Source organism: Miscanthus floridulus, chromosome 2, assembly GCF_019320115.1.
Source record: "Miscanthus floridulus cultivar M001 chromosome 2, ASM1932011v1, whole genome shotgun sequence".
Taxonomy (NCBI): domain Eukaryota; kingdom Viridiplantae; phylum Streptophyta; class Magnoliopsida; order Poales; family Poaceae; genus Miscanthus; species Miscanthus floridulus.
This window is the reverse complement of record NC_089581.1, coordinates 128,496,917-128,519,264: the sequence shown is the minus strand read 5'-3', so window position 1 is coordinate 128,519,264 and position 22,348 is coordinate 128,496,917. Positions and strand designations below refer to the sequence as shown.

General features: G+C 43.4%; 4 protein-coding genes and 1 pseudogene across 12 annotated transcripts; 1 reads left to right on the top strand and 4 right to left on the bottom strand.

Moving 5' to 3' along the window:
* Positions 1-336: 336 nt before the first annotated feature.
* On the bottom strand, positions 337-2,254 carry LOC136539641 (transcription factor MYB1-like). The gene is made up of 3 exons (XM_066531600.1): positions 2,133-2,254; positions 1,774-1,903; positions 337-1,069 (listed from the first exon to the last, which is right to left on the bottom strand). The coding sequence occupies exons 1-3, from the start codon at positions 2,206-2,208 to the stop codon at positions 451-453; spliced, it is 825 nt and encodes a 274-aa protein (XP_066387697.1). The 5' UTR covers positions 2,209-2,254; the 3' UTR covers positions 337-450.
* Positions 2,255-2,885: 631 nt separating this feature from the next.
* Positions 2,886-6,467, bottom strand: LOC136539640 (exocyst complex component SEC15A-like; annotated as a pseudogene).
* Positions 6,468-11,386: 4,919 nt separating this feature from the next.
* On the bottom strand, positions 11,387-13,163 carry LOC136539639 (protein ELF4-LIKE 4-like). Of its 2 annotated transcripts, XM_066531599.1 has the most exons (3): positions 12,913-13,163; positions 12,330-12,800; positions 11,387-12,193 (listed from the first exon to the last, which is right to left on the bottom strand). In XM_066531599.1, exon 3 carries the CDS (start codon positions 12,095-12,097, stop codon positions 11,738-11,740), a length of 360 nt encoding a protein of 119 aa, XP_066387696.1. In that variant the 5' UTR covers positions 12,098-12,193; positions 12,330-12,800; positions 12,913-13,163; the 3' UTR covers positions 11,387-11,737. The 2 variants fall into 2 exon arrangements, with proteins under 2 accessions (XP_066387696.1, XP_066387695.1); XM_066531598.1 differs by lacking the exon at positions 12,330-12,800 and having other exon boundaries at positions 12,913-13,162.
* A 2,999-nt stretch (positions 13,164-16,162) lies between these two features.
* On the bottom strand, positions 16,163-19,500 carry LOC136529588 (uncharacterized protein At2g37660, chloroplastic-like). Of its 8 annotated transcripts, none has more exons than XM_066522667.1 (9): positions 19,179-19,500; positions 18,758-18,844; positions 18,616-18,677; positions 18,222-18,317; positions 17,935-18,015; positions 17,416-17,478; positions 17,157-17,330; positions 16,775-16,870; positions 16,163-16,644 (listed from the first exon to the last, which is right to left on the bottom strand). In XM_066522667.1, the coding sequence occupies exons 1-9, from the start codon at positions 19,360-19,362 to the stop codon at positions 16,564-16,566; spliced, it is 924 nt and encodes a 307-aa protein (XP_066378764.1). In that variant the 5' UTR covers positions 19,363-19,500; the 3' UTR covers positions 16,163-16,563. The 8 variants fall into 8 exon arrangements, with proteins under 8 accessions (XP_066378764.1, XP_066378774.1, XP_066378768.1 ...); XM_066522677.1 differs by having other exon boundaries at positions 18,625-18,677; XM_066522671.1 differs by having other exon boundaries at positions 18,616-18,674.
* Positions 19,501-19,741: 241 nt separating this feature from the next.
* LOC136529637 (probable small nuclear ribonucleoprotein G) lies at positions 19,742-21,693 on the top strand. Its single transcript, XM_066522715.1, has 4 exons — positions 19,742-19,877; positions 19,971-19,993; positions 20,946-21,067; positions 21,506-21,693. The coding sequence occupies exons 1-4, from the start codon at positions 19,843-19,845 to the stop codon at positions 21,566-21,568; spliced, it is 243 nt and encodes an 80-aa protein (XP_066378812.1). The 5' UTR covers positions 19,742-19,842; the 3' UTR covers positions 21,569-21,693.
* The last annotated feature ends 655 nt before the right edge of the window (positions 21,694-22,348 follow it).

Below are 22,348 nucleotides of genomic sequence, written 5' to 3'. Positions count from 1 at the left end.
TATTACCCTTAATTTATGCAATCAACAGAGACAAGTTTGAGTTGCATGGTAACATTAGATCGTAGAATGGTAAAATAGTTATCTTATTGTCCTAATTTTTTTTTTGCTCATTCAACCATCTCTCTCATCTTCCTCTCTTTTCCACGTCAGCAAAAATCCTAAATGACATTGCATGAGACAACCTCTAAAACTGCTGGCATGTAGCGATGTACCTGCTTATACCATGAAATTGCTCTAGCCACTTTATATGGAAATGTTTTGTTCGATTAAAGGGGGGAAATGTTACTGCCATCAAAGTTCGACTTGGTCCTTTGCTGCTTTATTCTGAACCAGAGGCGAACTTTTTGGAGAATTTGTACAAGAGGTGAAATGAACTGATCGAGCCACCGTCTTCGGGTTTTCACTGATGATGGCTGACGACCAACGCTCATGCAGCCTTGAAATGATCCATCAGAACCATGCAAACTCATGAATATCATCGTCACCACCCGGCCCCAGCAGCAGCGCCTCCAGATCGTCGTCAAGCTCGTCACCGCCGAACTGACCGCCTAGCTCTATGCTGTCTGCGACCTCGCCGCGCCACGGGCTCAGGAAACCCAGCTCACCCATGTCGAAGTCGAGGTCGAGGTCGATGTCGATCGACAAGTCATCCTCCGGCAGATGATCCTGTCGCACCTCCACGGTCGGCGCCTTGACGACGACGACCGTCTGCTGCTCCGCCGCGTTAACGTGATCGTCGCCCGCAGCAGCCTCCAACGCACAGCCGTGGCGTGCATGGGCGGCGGGCTGCACTGCGTGCAGCATGGTGGTGCTGGTGCAACGCAGCGCCTTGCTCCGGACCGGGCTTGCCTCCGGCGGCCGCCCTCGCGCTTGAGCCTTGGAGGCAGCGTCGCGGACGGTTCTGGTCGGTTGTGAGAATGGCCTGTGTTTCGATGATGCGCCGGCGGCCTCGCTTTCTTCTTTCGAGATGCTGCTGTTCTTGAGCACCTTCTTGCCGAGCGTCGTGTTCCAGTAGTTCTTGATTTCATTGTCTGTTCGCCCCGGCAGCCGCCCGGCGATCAGCGACCACCTGTCCGGCGACCATGCATGAATGGATGGATTACCAACAAAAACTTCTTCTTTTGGTCACTGAATTTAATTTCATTTATGCATCAGTCAGATCAAGTAAGTTCATCCTGTCTTGATCAAATGCATTGACAGCACTGAACAAGGTTCGCTCCGCTTTTCCATTTGTGAAAGAACAATGCTTCTGCGGTCAGACGAAATCTTTTGGATTTTGCAGATTCGGGGAGAGACACAGCTGGAAAGTGGTTGTCCGTGTGCTCTTCCTAGGGTGGTGTGCAGTGTGTCATTTTTCGCGTGCTTTATATAGAGAGGCTGTCTACCTGTCACCATCAACTTTGCTGACCAGCAACTAACTCTCTCAGCCCCCTCCGAGGATAGAGACACTGCACTAACAGCGTAAAACTTGTGCTTCTAGAGATGGAGCCGAATTGGCAAGGTGGTGCTGACAGATTTGCATAAGTGGCACTAGTGGTTATGATAACTGAATACAATTAATCTTACACTCATCTGCACACCAACTTTGTCCAATCAGATGAGTACGACACAGAAAAAAAAAATCCCCAACAGAAAGTTTCTATCCTTGTGTGTGTACACGCGCCTAATATTCTCTAAACCAAAATGTATGTTGACTTCAGTTTAGGAGGTTTTGAAATGCAAAGGGAGGATCTGGATCAACCGTGAATGTATGGGATGTTTAGGGGAACCTACCTGTTACCTAGGAGCCTGTGGAGCCTGATGATGAGCTCCTCTTCGTCATCCGAGATGTTACCTCGCTTGATGCCCGGCCGCAGGTAGTTGAGCCACCGCAGCCGGCAGCTCTTCCCGCACCGCTTCAGTCCTGCAACAGCCAGTGAACTTGGCGACTGACATGCCATGCTTGGGCATTGCAATCATCTACTCGTTTTATCATTTTAGTGAATAGATGATGTGATTTCAAGAAGTGATCAAACCAAACAGAGACGGTGGCACAGAAATCTGAGCCGACATCAAAGCAGAATTTAACTGACAAAATGATAAACATGTGTTTCCAGAGTAAAGATAGAGCAAGAGAGAGGAGTGACACAGACCAGCTCTTCTGGGGAGGCTTCCCCATTTGCCCTCTCCATGCTTCTGGATGTAGGAGACAAGGATGCCATCCTCCATTGAGGTCCAAGCTCCCCTGTTCAGCCCCTCCTTGGGGCAGCATGGCTTCCTCCCATCTCTCTCTCTCTCTCTCTCTCCCTTCTCGCTGAGAGATGTATATCACTAGTTCCTTGGCTCGTAGTTATAGTAGCAAGAGTATATGACTCCAAAGGATACAAGGCACTTGAAGGTTAGATGGGGATTATGCATGCAATTGCCACTGAGATCTCAATTAAACAAGCCGCACAGTATTCCATATTCCATGCACTTATTTTTTTGGTGAAACTATTTAAGGAATGACCCCTCAAAATGTGGGGCACTTATGTTTTTGCCTATGTATAGGCACAGCTGATCGGATGGTTCTTGCATCAGCAGATTCTGATTGAACGGCAGCAAGCTTCGATTTGCAATTTTATAGGGGAACGGGATTTTGCAAATGCTGCAAAGTTTATCTATATTAAGACTCGAAACATCATTTGGAACAGGTCGTTTATCATTAACACACCGATTCCAACCTAACATGTTCTTGATACAAATGCAAATAAGGCATCAATAGCAGGCTTCAAACAGAAGCTAAGATTGATACTAGACATACAAATTTTTATCAACTCAGATTCTGTTTCATTTATGAAGAAATCAGTTGCAGACTTGCAGTATATAAACAAAAAATATGTTTGAAACATTCAAAATTTCTGCTATAAGGTTTTTCGGAAGAAAAAAAACATTTCTGCTATAGGAATGACCCCTTAATTAGGAGTACTACCACAATTCACTAACTGTCGGCACTTCACCTACACAGACAAATCGACCTACCTATTGTATTGTATTGTATCCATAGGAAAGTAATCGAGGAAGTTGAATAAGAGCTCTAAAAACACCTAAAAGTATATACTAGTGCCAGCAATTTATTTGTAAATGCAACAGATTTAACCTTAGCTAAAATCCTTAAGCCTTCTCTTCAAAACGTCCATAGATTTCTTACGGGCGCTCTGGTGGGTATTACGGTTTGAAAGGCTTCCAAACAGACTGTCGGCAGAATCCTTGTACTTGTCACAAATGATGGACAGTTTCTTGTAGTCCAGTGATCCGTAGTTTCTCTGCCTGATCACCGGATTCATAAAATTCTCAGGCTGGCTACTGAGCAAGAGATTTACGAGCTGCCTAATTTCAACTAAACAATCTCTGAAAGTTGTTTCCTTCCCCAAATCTGACAGCCCCGTGCTGTCAAATTTCTCATCTGCAAATGCTTCCAGCATCTTCAAGTCAATATCAATTCCTAAAACTGCATTGACAGTGAATCTTTTCACACCATCATTTAGAAGTGTGGTCATTATAGAGTCTGAGATGTGGCTCATTGCACCAGAAACCACCTTGTATAGAGCTTCCAAAGGTAGAATCTCCTGTGCTGTCGATACTAATGTTTCAAGATAGATCATAACCTCATTCACGTAGTCATTTGAATTGTCAGGGGCTTCTTCTGCTATCCAGTTGACCTCTTCCAGGAGCACCATGAACTCATCAACCTTGAAATTGGTCAGGTTTATTAGTGCATTATACACTGCGTTTTGCGAGGCTTTCAGGACTGCTCGAGCAGTCAAACCAGAATGGGACCTCTCAGCAACACGCTTTGGAATGCCGCACAGTTGGGCAGAGTGCAACAGAAACATACCACATGCTTGCTCAAGAACTGATATATTTCCAGCAAGTTGCATCATCTGTGACATGCCCAGCGAACGAGCATATATCATGTTCAAAAGACTGTCATTCAGTACCTCAATCAGCAACCTGTCTAGGAATGCTTTCACCACATCATAGATGTTCATGAGACCACCGTATGACAAGTAGCTAACAGAATCCTCGATAAAGGACCTGACGATGCGACAAACATCTGGAACAGAAGAGGAGAATGGTGTCACATATGGGAAATCAGGGATGCATCATTGTGTTCCAGATGAAATGCTGTCACATTCATGTTATACTCATATTCCTTCTTTATAACCATCTGCTCATACGAGTCATTAGTAAGGATGTCGTCTATCTGCTTCCGACATTCAAGAAGAAGCAACTGGTGGTATTTGTCCCTACTTTTCTCAAGAACTTCAATCAACTGTGTGATTCGATAACCGTACTTGTTCACAGCTGCGCCTAGAAGAGTGACATAGTCTTTTATGAGAAGGAAGTGGCTGGCTGTACGCATGCGAGAGAACTGTTCCTCCAGTACAGATGTTATCTTGCCAATAGCTGTCTCCCATGTTGTTTCCACTTGACTCTCCGACAGCAATCCATCTGCAGTTCGAAGAACACATTCTTCAACTATAAAAAATCCAGCTACCTGTGCAAGGAAGGGTTGATGGGACTCCAAGAAGGGCTGTGAAGTGGAAATTTGCATGTCCAAGTTGAGTTGCATGAGCCTGTTCTTATAATAATAGTCTCTGAACTTCTCCCCAATACCAAGACATGTGTGCATGTGATGCGCCCGATAAACTGGTGTCAGATCAAAATGTAGTGCTGATTCCTCTTCTGTGTTCTCCAGGTCCAAGGTATACAGATGCTCATCTGGTCCAGCATGGCTATGCCCTTCAGCTTCCCTCTGTCGGGCACGCATTTCCTCATCCTTTTGGCGAGCTAACGACGCCTGGCTTATGGAGGCCTGGCCAATCTGCTTGGCCATTCTTCTAATATGAACAAGCCAATCATTGAACTCACTACAGACTTTCTTCTCTATGTGCAGCTTTATCAATGGTATCTGTCTTGCCACCACCTTCTTAAGAAGCTTCAAAGGAATATTTCGCAGGTAGCCTTTCTGAATCAGGTCCAGTGTCTTAAGTGCAGGATGAAACTTAGCTTCGGCAATATAATTGTTGCATGTCATGCACAAGCTGAAGACCTTGACACATATCTTCAGCGTTGTTATGGCCTCCCCTACGTTTTTCTTGACAGAATATAGCTCAAGAAGTTCGTCAAGCTTCAGCAGTTGGTCAGTAGAAGCCTCTTGCAGGTGTGAATTCTCGCCAGATAGCATGCCCTTTAACTCATCAGCATCAACTAACACACCACGTAGTTCATCGACAGCAAGGATGAAATCCTCATAGTGAAGTCTGCATAGCTCTTCAATCTCAACTTCCTTCTTCTTCACAATGCTTCTAAGGTTCTGCATGAGTGCTTCAGGTTTCCCAGAGTCAAACGAGTGACGAATGATGGGACCCAAATCCTCACCATTTGCAATAAATGTTGCAAGGCCCAAACCAAGACCTCCATCTCCACTTTCCACGATAGTCCTCTTCTTTGGTTGAGCAGTCATTGTTCAACTGTAAAAGATAACAAACCAGTATAATAATAATAATAATGAAATTGTGGATGTAACGACACAGTAATAGATGGCATTGACTGCAATTCATCATTTCAGCCAAAATAAGGAAAGGTTGGGACAACCAGATAACTGCACAAGATTATCATTGTAGCTTTTGCCTTTTTAGTGACACTGGACCAGCTATGGCAGCTATGGTGGCAGTGGGAGTATGCTATAGCATTTTGTCGGATGGGTTTGTGAGTAATTAAGGGTATATTGGGTATTGAGTTATTAGCTAAAATAAAATCCCTTTTTTAACACAAAGAACCACAAACAGAATTCTTTGCATATTCATCTTCGAATTTGTAATCATCCAAATATTTAACTATGTTATTGACCAAAGTGTTTTATTTATTATAAATTATTAAAATTCCTAGCTTGATATTCTGAAAACTTACAGACTTCATGTGACATCCGGCCTAGCTAGTTTGTAGGAGTATTGCGACAGAGTCCAAACTGTCCGATTACAGTTTAATTATTAAACATCGTCTGATTGGGACCGAGGATGAAACGTAATCGGACACGCGCACAAATAGTAGGGGAGGAAAACACTGTTACAGTGGGACCTGCCTTTGCTGCAGGATCCGGTCGCCTTCTTCTCTGTTCAGATGATATAGCAACGACGCAACTAGCCACGCATTGCCACCACACTGCAAATGCACGTTAAAAGGGAAGCAGCGGTATCACCACACTGCAAATGCACGTTAAAAGGGAAGCCACGGGAAATTCGATTGGGTTCAAAAACCGGTTTCATTACCGAGATCTCTCGTCCGTGTGTGGAGATCGCGCCGGCGGCAGCGTCTGCGTCCGCCGCGGGAGCCGAGGAGGCGGCGAGCCGGAAGGAAGCCGAACCGAACTCGATCGAACCCTTCTGGGGGAAGAGAGGAGAGAGAGGACCGGAGCTAGGCTTTCCATTTGTGAGGCTACAAAAGGCGCGGATGATTATTGATGGTGGATCCACGAGTCGCGCGCGCTGCTTACCAATTCCGCGGCCTCCTTGCCGACCATCATCCCTGTCAGTTTTCCTCCATCCTCCATTTTAATAAGTAAACGAGAAGCATGCATGCTAGATGAAATAAAACTGCTCACCATTACACCATGCAGCAATATTTCGAGACTAAAAAGAGTCGTACTTTACAAACCGAGCATCAAAATCAAATCTGAATTTCAGCATTATGTTTGTTATAATAAATGCTTCAAAACAAGACCCACTTAGATATATGTTTAGACAAAATTTTGTTAAAGAACACAACGTTTTCCTCATAAAAATTCCTTTTTTATTAAAACATAGACATGCTGAGCATACTGATGATCAAATAATAAGTGAAAGTAACATAGGTTGCAAATAAGTACCCACCGGGGCTACCCTTCTCAATGTAGACATGGTGGGCTATTCAATGTAGACATGCAGTGCAAAGAAAAGTTGTGTAGTTGTTCTCGTTCGTCTAGTACTGGAATGTCGGGACACGGACCACGCGAGCGATGAAGGTGCGCTCCCAAAAACCCGATCGCTTCGCCATCGGTGCATGTTCGCAATAGATGTCATGATTTGGAGGCATGCTCTCCCAGGTCACCTGTGAACGCATTAGTAACAGAGAATATAATGGCGCAAATCATATCTTTGGTATGCACGAGATAGGAGACCCATTGTTCTTGTAGCCCTAGCAGAGAGGAAGCCAAAGGATTGGAAACGAACCTAGAGACGCCAGCGATGTTACTCAAAGAGTAACCACGGCGTGGAGTAATGGGTAATCACAAGTGTTACTCTAAGCAACGAACAGTTACCACAATATATTACTCCCATAGGAGTTACTCCGATAATGGCTATTTTGACGAGCACATAATAGACACCACCAGTTGATCCAAGTGGCAAAAACAACCCACCTTAAACCACGTCATGTTATGGCAAGCTTTGCACGAGCACGCGACACTAAGGCTCAGCGCTTGCATAGTGCATTCTTCATCTCTCTCAACTTCACATTACAATAGCATCTCCAACGGTCACACCCTCGCTTAGAGCCCACGGCCACCGCCTAGCCACTCGTCGCTCGTTACCGTCACCAGACTTACCTTCCTCTCGGTTTCTAAATCTGGAGTGAGGAGAAAAGGGAACAGGAAAAAGTATGCTCCGTTGCAAGATCTTAAAGACAATAAGCCAAAAAGCTCAAGTCGATTGGCATATTAATTCTATTATGGCAGTTTCAATGAAAAAAACTAGTAGTTTCTATAACATAGGATGCCGCACCAAAAAAGTACTGTTTTCCAACCCATGGTTTCTATGAGTAATAATTATTTTCGCTTTCTCTCTCCCAACTCTATCTTCTTCCTCCAATGGGAGTGCGGCACGAGCCCCCTACAAACTGGTGGTCTCCCCAATGACGATTTCATGGTTTCTTAGTGCATTGGGTCAAGATAAGACCTGATTTCTTCATGAGAAAACCATTTCTATAATTTTTGCTCTCTTTCTTCATTAATTACGTTGACATGTCAGCGTTTTGCCTACATGGCAAGTCATTTAATGAAGATATAAACCATCATCAATACAACATTGGGACTGCCCTTAGGGTTTTAATTCAGTCTCAGTAGAGGTTTCATGTTACAATTTTTAAAACTCTCATGTATTGAAAACTGGCCCCGTTCGGCTTACCTTAGAACCGGCTTACTCAGCTTTTTTCAGCCAGAATTTTTCTCTCACAATAATTCAGCCAGAACAGTGTTTTTCAGTTAGTTTCAGCCAAGTTTCAGCAAGCCGAACGGGAAAACATTTTTATTATCTCCTTTTTATTTATACTACTCTCTCTATTCCAAATTATAAGATCTAGAAAAACTATGTATCTAGAAAACTCAAAACGTTTTACAATTTAAAAAGGAGAGTGCCATATTAGTTTATATATAATTATATAATTTTATAAAATTTTCATGGAACTCCATTAAAACTGTTACAGACTTACAACTGACGATACAGCCTATTCGTTTCGGCTGAAGCGATCGTGGATTATAAACCAAAAGTACTACTGACTGGTTCTAAAAGCTGAGACGAACAGGCTGAGCATTGTGTGAGCTCAAGTGCGTTCGCCCGATCGATCCTAAACATGGCCCACAGCTAATCATGTAGGTCCCACGCCAGGGCCGGGAATACCAATCTTCAGCCTGTTCGGTTGGCTGATTCGTATCGTTGCTGATTCGTAAAAAAATACTGCTGGTTGATTTATGTGAGAGAAAAATATTATTTCAACTGAAAATTTATAATCGTTTATGTCCAACCAATAGGCTGCTTATCGTTGACTGAGCAAGACTGACAAATCATGTGCTGTTTCCGCCAGACGGAAGAGGTTGAAAAAAAGGGTTAATTGAGATTCTTGCGGGGCCGTCCGTCCTTGGGCTGACGGCGGATCGGATCGGATCGCAATGATGACTTAGCTTGAGAGTCAACAATCCAATCATCATACACTGGATCGCAACGGTTTGAAGGTGTTTGGGACTTTCACGGGCTTGGAGCAGTAAAAAAAAACTAGAGTTTATGGAATACTTTTTTAGTGCTCTCATAACTTTACCTTTTTTTTCTCGAACAGAATGCGTGAAGCTAAAATCGTTTGGCTAAAAAACGTGAAGCGGGGCTGAAAAACGTGGAGCGGAGCAGTCACAAACACCCCTTATAATATTTCTTTTTGTACTCTAATAAAATATCACATTGGGCCTCTATATATATAGATAATAGGTAATATTGAGAAATTATCTTTCTTTTCCAAACATTGCATGCGTATTCTTGAGAAAACATTGCTATTTAAAGGCACACGCAACCTTTTGGTCCTGTTCGCTTCGCTGAAAAAACAAGTCGGAATACTGTTCCGGCTGATTTGTTGTGTGAGAAAAATATTGTTCCACCTGAAAAAAACAAACTGGAAAGTACGGATTATAAGAGAAGCGAATATGGCATTTGTATTTACAAACCGTGGTCACTCAGATAATTATTCGACCTTTCATGGTGCTCTGCAATTTTCAAACAAATATGCTAAAATTTGGCTTATGCTAAAATGTTTTGAGAGAAAAGCATTGTTCCATAGCTGAAAGGTAGTTCTGAATAAGCTCAAGCGAACCTGTTGTTTTGTGAAAACTGTTAGAAGGATTCTTCATAAATTTACCAAAAGTTCTGCAATTACTTCAAAACTAACACTGTGGCCTGTGGGTAATACAATACTCGTATCTTGGAGTAACCTGCGGGCTGCGGTTAACTGCGTCTCCCAACAATAATGTTTTCAGATATCCATGCGCGCCATGGTTCAGACTTCAGAGAGAGAGCGAGAGAGATGATGCAATCTTTTGAAGGAAGGCAAGGGAATTGAGGATGGACAGGGACACGCACTGGAACAGGAAGATGGCCTCGTGCTGTCGTGCAGCAAAGCTATTGCAAAGCAAAGAAGCTTGCAGTGGGCAGAGCACAAGGGGTCAAGACTCAAGAGTGGTCAAAAAAGCCTGGGCTGCTTCCTTCTTTTGGTCACCGGAAACTGGTCAAGCGCAGCATGATTGGAACTGAGGCGGCCTGCCACATAAAGATCTCTTTTTTCTCGGTGATCCTAACTTTACGTTGTGCGAATGTAATTGGGTGCGCATACTTTCTAGGTTATGTAGCAGAGTAGTAGAATTTTCCCTCGAAATCATGGAAGTTCATCGCTAATCCTAGATTCTATTGATTTTTTTTAAGTAAAGATGCCATTTCTCTCCCTAAGTCCAAAGTAAGGTTTTTTTACACGATTTTTATTAGAGCTTCTTCATCGGCTTGATCAAACAAACATGCCAAAGGTGCACACACGTGGTTTATAAAAACAAAAATGGTGAAACAGAAGCCATTTTTGCCAAGAAGTCGAAGTCACAGCAACATGGTTTTTTCCTGGTTTCAACCGTGTTTGGAGAAGCACAGATCCTGCAAAAGAGGGTCTAAGTTTCTTTAGTTAAGGCTTCCCGTAGATCAGCTAGAGGTAGTCCAAACAGACATGTCGTGGAAGCAGCTTCTAATCCACACAAGCTCTAGAGCTTGTTTGTTTCCATAGTCTACGAAGCTCAATAAAAGAATCCGGTATTGCTATTATTTGGCATGTTCACTGATTAATTTCTAGACTGATAAGCCCGACTAACACTAGTTTATGGTAGGAGGAAAACATTGTTGGCTAACATGCCGTCGCCGTGAAAGGAGCCATGGAAAAGCGCTTTACATTTCCCTGTCCCTCTCCACAGCAGCTGCAAATTTTTTCTTTCATTTCTTTCAGGGCAGTCCGAAATTCTAAGAAACAGCTGGTGCAATCATCATCATCCAATGCCGGATACAACGCCCAGCGTTAACAGAGATTTTCGCAGAAAGTGCCGCCGCTGCTGCGAGAGAGAAAGTCGAGAGCGCTGGAAAGAAGCAATGGTGGCGTCGCAGGGGAACTCCGCAAGCAAGCGAGCATGACGAAAGAAAGGGGAGCAGGACAGCGTGGAAAACAAGATAAAAGCATTTCAGGCAAAGCAGAGAGCGGCTTGCTAGCAATCATGGAAAGCGGCAGCAGATTCTGCTGTGCATGAGCATGAGCTCGCAAGAGATCATTGCTCTCTTTCTCTGACAGCGTGTGTAAAGCAGAGATGAAATCTCAAGGGAAAAATTTTCACCTGTGTGTGTCTGACAGCTCAAGAGTTCCCTTGGATCTTTGGGGCCCCATCATGGTCATGGCATCGCCCCCCTGAATTCCGTTATCGAAAAGAGTTTGTTTTGTTCTCTGGTGACTGATGCAGGGTAAAAAGAAATGCAGTTTGACGTCACAGCAAACTTGGTATATATAGTATTATTTGGGAATTCAGACAAGTTCACTGTGTATGTTGCGTGCATCATCATGAATTGCATTGCATCAAAAATACATACCTCTCATACTAAGTACTAGTAGCTCATATAGTAGCAACAAGAAGATGGTAATTAGTTGTAGGAGAGGATTGCTCTTGCTCATATCACACAGTAAGTAACAGTAGGTGTCGTAATGGAGATTTAGCTAGATAGATATAGATAGGCAGGAGTACGGTCCGTCGATAGATACAAGAAGAGCTCAAGTCAGAGAAGAGAAAAGGGAGGAGGTCCCTGGCTGCGGCTGGTGGTGGCTACCTACTGTACTAGTGCTAGCTAAGATAAGAAGGAAGAAGAAATGGCTTTGGTGGAATTCGACGACAGCAAGTCAGTCAGTCGAGGCCGGACCTGATCCTCTTGTGCCCGGCTGCGGCCGCCTGGCGGAAGGTGCCGACGGAGCCGCCCTCGGACGCGGCGCGGCCGCCGCCGCCGACATCGGAGGCGGCGAAGAGCGAGGAGAGGTCGGCGTAGAGGTCGACGACGCGGCGGATGTTGTTGTTGAGCTCCCTGATGAGGCCGACGTTGCGGGAGAGGTCGCCGGGCACCTTGGACTCGTGGTTGTGGTTGATCTCGTTGATGAGGAGCCGGTTCTGGTCCAGCAGCGTCTGCACCTGCACGAAGCTCGTCTGGAACGCGTGCAGCACCTTGGTGTCGCCGCCGAACGCCGACAGCGTCGTCTCGCCGCCCTCCATGGAATCGGACGCCCTCCTCTCTTAACTGGTCGTCGTCGTCGTCGTCCTGGCAATTCTGCACTCTTGTGGGCTTGTCAGCAGCTGCGGCCGCAGAGTCTGCAATGGAGATGGGGGGAAATTGGTGAGCACGCACGCAACTCGCAAGAGATGGTGGATAAGGAGGATGTGTGCGTTCACTTGTCCACAAAGATTGCAATTTTAAAAATGAGTGAATGAATCTGGGTGAGCATACTTCACTGCAGGTCTCTCAGGAAAGAAAGCAAAGGGGCAAAGGGCACTATTGGGGCATGGGAGGACAGGGTACTATGCTACAAGATTAGATGTACTTGCCGAATCTTTCCAGCTTGGGCCCCGAAAAAATCGACACAAATCTCGGAATTAACTGCCGCGATTTCATTTCCCTTCCCTACCCTTTCTTCTTCTTCCTCGAAGAGAGGGAAGAGAGAGAGAGAGAGTCGCGATCGAGCGAGAGACGAACAACGGAACAAGAAAGGAATTCAGAGAAACGAAAAGGTGGCTGAGGGGAATGATGGAGATCCGGAGCTGCGCGGCAGAGTTCCCGAGAGCACGTGGTGGAGATGACCTCGGGAGGGAGGGAGGGAGCGAGCGAGGCGAAGAGGGCGGCGGAGACGAAGGAGGAATCGGGTCGTCCGGCCGGGGCGACGGAGGAATTGAGGCGCGGGCTGATCGGACCGTCGATCCCCTGGCCGAACAAGATGAGCGAGAGGAACGAAGGAATGAATCCAGCTGCAGTCAACTCAGCACCAGGACGATTTTTCCAGCAAGAGAGAAGAGGCGGCGGTGGTGGTGCTTACCTCGTAGCAGTAGTTACTCCTCCTCCGTAGCGTAGCACCAGCACCTCCGGGGAGGTGAGCAGCGTCCCTGCTCTCTGTCTATCCTTCAGATGCTCAAATCATCAGCAGAGGAGGAGAGGGGCTGAGGAGGGAGTCGAGAGCAAGCGAGGGAGCGAGGAGGGGCGGGGTGGAGGAGGTGGATGACGATGCGGAGGGGAGGAGACCAGGAGATCCTCAGACACACGAAACACGCAGGCTGGAGCGCTGGACTGCTTTCACCGGTTTCCTTTTTTTATTGCCGGCCAATGTTTTATCTATCCATTTATATTATTTGTTTATATTTATATGGGCTTTGCTTGTGCCACGAATCTGATCACTCATTCTCTCCCATCCCACAATCTATCTTTTCAAAAGTACTGTACCTACTCTATTCGGCCGTGTTGGCTCGATGTTATGCGTCAGGTCACCCTACTTTTTTTAGTCATGAAATAGTTTTTTTTTCATAATAAATTAGAGGGGGTTTAGTTCGAGCTACTAAACTTTATTAGTAGCTACTAAATGGTTTAGTCATTTTTAGTAACTCTAGAGTTACTAGAGATGACTAAAACTTTTTAGTAGCTTTTAGTCATAATATTTGGTTAAAAAATTACTAAAGTAATTAAAAGCTACTAAATTTAGTAATTACTAGGCGAACCAAACAGAACCTGAGTTGTAGCAGTAATAAGTCCTATCGAATTAGGCCGACCCAGGGTGTAAAGTAGTACAGTTGAATGGCTTTACCGGAACCTTTTCGACCGGAGCAGGGTGTGATTGATTCAGAGTCAAAATTTTCGGAATTGCCGAGGCCAAAAAAAAAAAAAAATCGGAATTGCCGAATTGCCAGGCAAGCTAATGTGCCGTCCATCTACTACGTTCATATAAATGTTAAAAGTCATCTTCCCTGCACATGCAATTCAAAGTTTCAAACTTTCCAGCAATTTTTTTTATTCTATACTCTTTCCTTTTTCTTTTTCAAGGATGTGCAGGCACTCAATGGAAAGCATTTAATATATCATACATTTTTGCTAGCATTGTATTCATATCTAAAACCACTTCTACGTTTCATAGTTATAGACATTACAATAATATACTGTGACATATTAGTAATGTTCATTGCAGACTGAAATAGTGCTTTAGTCAAGCACGCGTCCATGACACGCAAGGGCAAGCTTTTTCGTTAGATTATGTTTGGAACTGCTTCGCTCTTCATTAGATTCTGTTTTTAGTAAAATAGTGATTCAAAAAACTCCAACCTTCTTTGGAGCCCCTCCACGGTGTACCACAGTCCCAAACAGATTCTTAGTAAGGATATCTTCAATGATAATTTATGAGTAACCGAAGAAAGATAGAAACTATTTTTTTTGAGCAACAGCTAATTTTATGAACGCACTCTTAAGATAATGTAAGGTTTTCATTGTATGATTATTTACATTATGAGTCATATGCCAAAAAGTTCGCACTGTTGAGGATTTCGTAATGCACGCATCCACGACGCAAGGAAAAAAAATGCTTGCTACGATTCATGTACATGTGTTTCGTACCTGTAAAAATCTAACACCAGTAGCGCTGCTATATTAATTTGTAATTAGTAGTAATGACTAATTCAATACGAGAAATTGAACTGTTTGGATTCATTTGCAACTAAGGCCCTGTTTGCTTATTTTACGAGCCGTACCGTTTCAGCGAAGAAACAGTGTTTTTTTCTTGCAATAAATTAGCGAACGATACTTTCGGTCATTGTTTTTCATGACTAAAAGTACTGTTAGCTAATTTGTTATGAGAGAAAAACATTATTTCTTCGCTGAATCAGTACCGTTCATAAGACATAACAGCCGGCACCACCAACATCGTCAAATCTTCCAACCATGCGACAGACATAAAACAGGTGACAGTGACATGTGCCATCATCATCCATATGAGATTGATTTCTTCAAGATTCAATTGGATCCGTCATTTTCGCCCTTGTTTGTACTTGTGCAGTTAAGCACGGCACGGGAAGCCTCCCATCAACGCCAGGACATCGCTTGGTAGTAGTAGTAGGCCACACCCACACAGATCTCTGTGGGGGGTACAAGGCAGATGCCGTGTAGCGGGGGTAGACCAGCTAGGCCACCACAAGATTAGATCTCTCCGATCTCTCTTGGCCCAGTTTAGTTTGCCAAAAATTTTGCAAAATTTTTCAAATTCCCCGTCACATCGAATCTTTGGACGTATGCATGAAGCATTAAATATAAATAAAAAATAAAACTAATTACACAGTTTAGACGAAATCCACGAGACGAATCTTTTAAGCCTAATTAGACTATGATTGGACACTATTTGTCAAATAACAACGAAAACGTTACAGTAGCCATTTTGCAAAATTTTTTGCATCTAAACAAGGCCTAGGTTGCAGCCAAATCTGGAAGCAAATTATGCTTCGGCTAGAAGGCACCTATACACCAATAGCAGTGTTTGCTTCTCTACTACTGCTTCAGTGAATCAGTCCTTGTGTTTTCAGAACTCTCTCTCTCTCTCAGTTGCAAGACGATGCTTAGGCCCTTTTGAAATGCTGATATTTTTTTTAAATTTTCTGCGTTTTTCTTATGAAAATGAACTGAATCCTGTAATTTTTTTTTGTGTTCCAAAGGTACCCTTATGCCTTAACTTGTAGTCTCGAAAATTGTTCACCTGTAGTCTCATTTTCTCATGTCAGACTAACTATTGCTCATAGATTTCGTGCACCTTGAGGAGGGAGTAAGAAAGAATAATTTAACTAGTTTGACGTGAGGCAAAAATAATAATAATCGAATGACGGGAGTATCCCTTATAAGAGAGAAAATAAAGGAGCGGTATAAGCCCTTTCGTAAAAGCTATTGCCTAACTTTGGCAGAAGTTCTTGTATTGCTGATGTTCTAAGTTTGGTACCGGTCTCCATCAGTACACTCAAGTTTTCTGTATAAAAATTACATTTCCTGCAAAACCATGTGCCGTTGACTTCCTTTTTACTATAATATGTGGCATTTACTTATATATATTATCCTGAAGTCAACCATAGTGCCATATTCTTCAAATTGAGCAGCCAAAGAAAACAGTCATCTAGGTAGATTTGGAATTAACCCAGACAGAGTTGAAGTTTTCTGGATAAAGGCAACAGCAGTTTAACATGTTGCTGCAGAAATCCAGTACCATGTGACATTGACTTGAGACTTCTCTTGCCCTCAAGTAATAACTTGATGGCCTAATCTTCAAATTGACCAGCAAAAAATAATTGCAGAAACGCTAGATACATGTGTACAGAAGATTAAAGACTTTGTTGAAATTGTAACACAATTTGAACTGCAGTTTCATAGCCCAAGATAATGAATTGATAGGCAATAAGGGAACAAAAGCTTCAGCCCAACTGAAGAGCACAGAGTTCATAGCCTCCTTGGAGGCTGAGGTAGACGTGCCTCCACTTCTCCACGCACTTTTATTTCTTCATCAGATATACTAGTATGATTCAATTTGCCAGCCAGGCCAGAGTTTCAAAAGTAAACTTCAGCTCTTTTCCTTTTTTTTGAGACTTTATTAAGTCTTTAAAATCCCACCCTCCTTTTTTTGGCTCTTTTCTATTTTCTTTTCTCATGGTCTGACACTCTATCAAATGTTTTTTTACTGTATCTCTTCTTCTCTTTTGATCTGCTCTGCAAACCATGCTTTCCAGTCTCTCACCTTCTCATCACCATTTGCAACCTGCACAAAGGAATAAACAGTTTTGGTTCTGTTGTCCTTCTAACGGCAAAGGTTCCTTAAAAATGAAAAGAAATGCCTCCAAAAAAGGACCAGGATCACATGACCTGATGCCTGACTGAGCTATGCATACCTCAAAAATGAGTGTCTTTCGGGGAATGCTATCCAGAGCTTCCACACATATGGTAGCAGCATCCTCTTTGCTTATTCTTCCCTTGGTTGCTATGCCCTACACATTTCATGCACAATACCATAGAGTGATACATCGCAACAATGAATAGTATAGGTATTCCAAGATGATAATATTCCTTTCAGTTTCCTAAGTCTAGAAATGCAGGTGTAATATTCAATTTGTTGACTGCAAATTATATCGGACATCTTTGAACACAATAGTGTCTAAATGTGTGTCCTGCTAATTGCATGATATCCATATAGTTCAATTACGGAATGCTGGGAAAAAGAAACTGCACGATAATTAATATGCACTGGGGGTAAGCTGGGTTTCGCACTGAGACCTCAGTAAAATCGAAACCTCTCTCGCCACCAGGGGTGCTTTGCAGAGAACCAGTTCTTATTATTGTACATGGGATGCCAGATGCAAGAACTACTTCTTCATCCCTCTCTGCTAGCTTCTTCAGCTTGCTGTTCATAATAGCTTGCAAACCACCACTATTTCTGTAGACAGCCAGCTGCAACCTTATCAAGATCTCATTGGGGTAAATGACTGATACTAGAGCCAGCTGGATAACAAGGAATTACAAGAGCATCACAAACCTGTGATAGCAGAACAATGTGTTGAACACCCTTGAGGTCGGTCAGTTCAGAGAAGAAACCATCCTGTAAAAATATCAAGTTCAAAGGTAAATCATGCAATTGAAGAGGAATGGCACTTATGTTCTCATATAAGGTACATAACTAACTTACACATCATAAATGGTTAATAAAAAAAATGCAATAGGTTGACGCATGAGTAGTTCCAAATATGTGGCGCATATATGGATAATACTAATATCTAGTTGACTCATACCATGAAATTGATTTCCTATATGAAGAGCTCTTACCATGAAAGCCAAAAGGAGGGACTCAAGTACTCAACTAAATATGTTATCTTTTATACATAATAAAACTATCAAGCAATGCCCTAAACATCAGGTCATCAGCTAGAGGGCCTTAAACAATTATCCAGATAATAAAAACAGTACATGTCATGATTATTTTTTGGGCAGATAATACACCTCATGCTTTGGGAGTAGCTAATAAATGAACAGAAACATCAAAGTTTTACATACATACATCAGCTGGACAAATTACAGCACGAACGCCGCTTAGTGCTTTCTTTGTGAAGGACTTATCTTCCATATCGCCAACCATGCACTAGAAATAAACCAAAATGTGATTATTTGAATGATACGCGTTATACTTACCAACAAAATATTACTGTACAAGATGGAACAGTAAAATGCATGCATTGTTTGTTTTATAGCTAATTTCAAATCTAAAAGATAGCAGTAATGCAGAATGTAACAATATCTGAGAAACATATAGAATGTTCAAATACAGTCAGAGCACTGAAGTGTCACCTCCACATAAGTTCCAAAAGCTTCTTCAGTGGTTCGTTTATCCTTAACAAGTGCTTTTGTTCTAGCCCTTTTCAGAATTAGTGCTAATATCACCATCTGAAAATACAAGGAAACCAACTTGAAACTTTTGTCCTTGCTTTGTAGCTAAGGTACACTAGTAAAAGTTCAGTTGTTGTTGAATGAACTGAACCGTTAGGTGTTTCCTTAATGAGAACTTTATGCTCAAAGAACAGGTTGTGTTAGTCTGGATCAGTCTTACTAGAGTATAGTGTCCAGTTCAGATTACTGGGGGAAACAAAATGAAGACAGACAAATTACAGGATGACTCTAATAAACTCGTACAATGGCAGTTCTGCCGCAGAAGGAAAAAGAAAACATGGAGATAAAGGGACACCTGTCCAACCTCACTGTCGCCATTAGTGACTAGCACAGCATCCCGAGGCTCCTCAATATCTACTGTCACCCCAGATCTGCCAACAAATAAGAAAACATAGCCGCCAAGGAGTTTAAGTTTACAGAGTGCTTTCTCTATGTACCTTGAGACTCATCCTCCTCATCCTCGGCACCCCCATCCTTTGGAAGCAAATCGGGTGCTCCATACCATCTCCTTAACTTTGGTCCCCCTAGCAAGATTCGAAACGAACGACTCAGGGTCAGGGCGTGCTAGGTTAGCTAGTAGTCCTGGCTCACTCTACCACACTGACAATGTAACCATTAACCAGGACCCAATCAGATAAACAACTACAGAAAGATGATTTTTCTTTAGTGTTGCAACTGACTGCTGACTGAGTGATCCGTACCTAATAAGAGCCAAAACTCATTTCTTTTCAAGAATTTTAAATCCCACTATGCCGATTCAGGAAAATATTCAGGCGCCACAAAACGAACATCGGCTCCACCTCAGCGAGTCACCTTCTAAGAAGAATGGCCCAGTCTGAGCCAGTATAACTCACATACCCTCAATGTAGTCGAGGATGCGGTCGGTGAAGCTTGCCTCGTCCTTTCTCTTGGCCCGGACGACGGCGAGAAGCGCCGGCCTTCTTCTTCTTCCCGGAGAGAGCAGGGCGGCGTTACCCCTGCCCCCGGCGCGAAGTGGAGGCGGCGTGGGGGAAAGGCGCGGGAGCAGGGGAGGCAGGGGCATTGGAGTCTCGTCAAGGAGGCGCACGAGAGGAGAGAGGGAGGGAGGGAAGTTCGCCTGCGCTCGCGCTCTCCGGCGGATTTCGCGTGCGTGACCGTGGTTGCCCGCTGCGGGATAACGCTTCAACGGATCACGGATGGCCATAGCCTGGCGCCGCGACTTTTCTTGTCGAACTGTTATTATATGGGCCTATTGCCTAATTAGGCCCAGGGAGCCGAGCTACCGTGCGCCAAGCCGAGCCCGATCCTCTATCATGGGCTGCAATAGCTGTAGCTGGTTCACGGCCCATGACTAGTCGAACGAACCCGCCTGCGGCCCCAACGCATCGCGCTAGGGTTTTGAGGCGGCGGCGGCGGCCTATCCTTTTAAAGCTGGACTGCTCGATTCTGCCGAGCCTTCTCCCTCGGTCTGTCTGTTAGGGTTTCGTCCGGGCGGTGCTCCGAAATCCCTCTCCTCGCTCGCGTTCGAGGCTAGGTAGCCGCCATGAGCCGCTCGGGGCAGCCTCCGGATCTCAAGAAGTAAGCGCCCGCACCTGTCTCCCCCTTCATATTAGATCCTGGTTTGCTCCGTTCCGTCGTGCTGATTTGGGTTTGTTTCCTGTGACGTCGCAGGTACATGGACAAGAAGCTTCAGAGTAAGTGATACGCTCTCGATCCCACAATCCAGGCCCCAATAGTTCACCTGTAGTTTTGCTTCAAGAAAGTTTTTGCTTTGATGTTAAGGATGGAACATGCATGCGTGTGCCCAGTATGTTTAATCTTAGCGGCGATATGCTCACAGTGATGATTAGGGCGGCACCCAGTTTTCTTTCTTTGTTAGGTCTGTGTACATGAATCAAGTTCTGTGTGGGTTCTCCTGTTGTGAACTTGCATCAATTGCTTTTGCGCCAAAATATATTGTTTCAATTTTTTTCTGTCAATTTGAACATCCTTTGTGGTTCTAGTTTGTTCTTCAGCCTGACCATTCAGAGACATTGTTTTCTGTGATCTGTTTGTGATCTTGGTATTTGAATTGCCCTAAATGATGAACATAATATGAAGGCTATGGATTCATCTCCAGATGAAGCTTTATGTCATAGTTACTCTGATAGGGCATTCACTCGCATTTTCATTTCATCTATGTCATATTGTACTTTATAGAACTATTATAAGCGTCCTGATAGGTGTTTTGTAGCCATCACCATGATAGTGTGGTGACTACTCTATTGGTTCTGCTGTCATGATTTCTCCCTCATTTTTGTAGTTACTATTCTGTTCAAAATCTTTGTGGGATGGCTGCCTACATGACTGATTTTCTAAAAGCTATGGATTAATTTCCAAATGAAGCTTTTTTTTGTCATAGTTACTCTGATAGGCTGCCATATCTACCTTGTCGAGCATTCAGGCATTAGAATTTAGAGGCCTGGTCCATGACTATATATTTATTATGAGATTGAGGTTTCATTGTACATGCAGCCACAAGGATTCTTTTTTGTATTTTTTCCTTGGGTGTATTTTTGTTATATCTTGGAGCTGCTGAGTTAGATTAATATTTTGCCATTGAAATTATGAGTGGCTTATGTGTTTACTGTTTGTCCATTTCTTCAGTTAAGCTGAATGCAAACCGTGTCGTTATTGGCACACTTCGTGGATTCGACCAGTTCATGAATCTGGTGGTGGACAACACTGTGGAGGTCAATGGAAATGACAAGACAGATATTGGAATGGTGGTAAGTTTTCTTCTACTGAAGGTTATTTGGAACTTTTTCCACGTGTGCTTGTGGTCAAGCAGTTTTTAATGATGTTATGAGAATGCTTAAAAAAGTACAGTTTTTTTCTGAAGTCGTGCTTTGTAACTCGGGCCATGTTTAGTTCCACCAAAATCCAAACTTTGGCACTATGTAAAAAAAAAAAGATTCTCCGTCACATCAAATTTGCGGTACATGCATGGAGTACTAAATGTGGAAATCAAAAACTAATTGCACAGTTTGGTTGTACTTTGCGAGACGAACGTTTTGAGCCTAATTAGTCAACGATTGGATAATTATTACTAAATACAAACGAAATGATACAGTGTGCTACAGTAGCTACAGAAAATTCGGCGGCGCCAAACTTCGGCCAAACTAAACACGGCCTCGCATAATATAACAGACTATAATTATCTGCAGGTTATCAGAGGAAACAGTGTTGTCATGATCGAGGCACTGGAGCCAGTTGCCAAGTCGCAGTGAATCATCATTCTTCAGCTGATGTAGCACTAGCAACGTGAAAACTGATGTAAATGATATCAGTGAACCCTGTTGTACTTTGACTAATGCTTTTGCACAGCAACATAACTTCGGAGGTGGAATGTCTATCCCTTTTTTTCTATGTGGTTCTTGTGGCTATGCAATGCAATCATCTACCCTTATTACTCTATCTAACTCAAGCTCATCTACATGGTTTTTTCTACCATGTCACCTTCACAGCAGGCCTGGCTACCAGTGCTGGCTCCTGGTTCAACAGTGACTACATTTACTGCCTTCTCGGCGCTAACACTGGCAATGAGACATTTTGTTCTACTGTTCTACATTGCCCATTGCCTTGTGAGGCGCACGTGATTTGTGATCCATCATCCATAGTGGTGCATCTGGTCTGCCCTCCTTAGGCCTTGTTTGATGCACGTGTATCCACTTCAATCCACATGTTGGAGTGGATTTGAATGGACTTAGTTTAATTATATTTCAAACACATGTGGATTGAGATGAATATATACGCATTCAAACAAGGCCTTAATGGAATCAGAATCCGATTCTTCCATGGTTCTATTGTTCTACACGGCATGTTGCTTTCTGAGGGACATGTTTTGTGGTGCATCTGTTCTGCCATTCTGATGCCATCGGATTCTTCTATTAGCTATTTGATTAAATAATAACTATACAGACGCCTCTGTGTTGTGATACCGAATACATAAAGCCGTGCATTTCTTTCAATACCTAATGCACAAAACCGCGGCTGCTCTTTGATGCTAG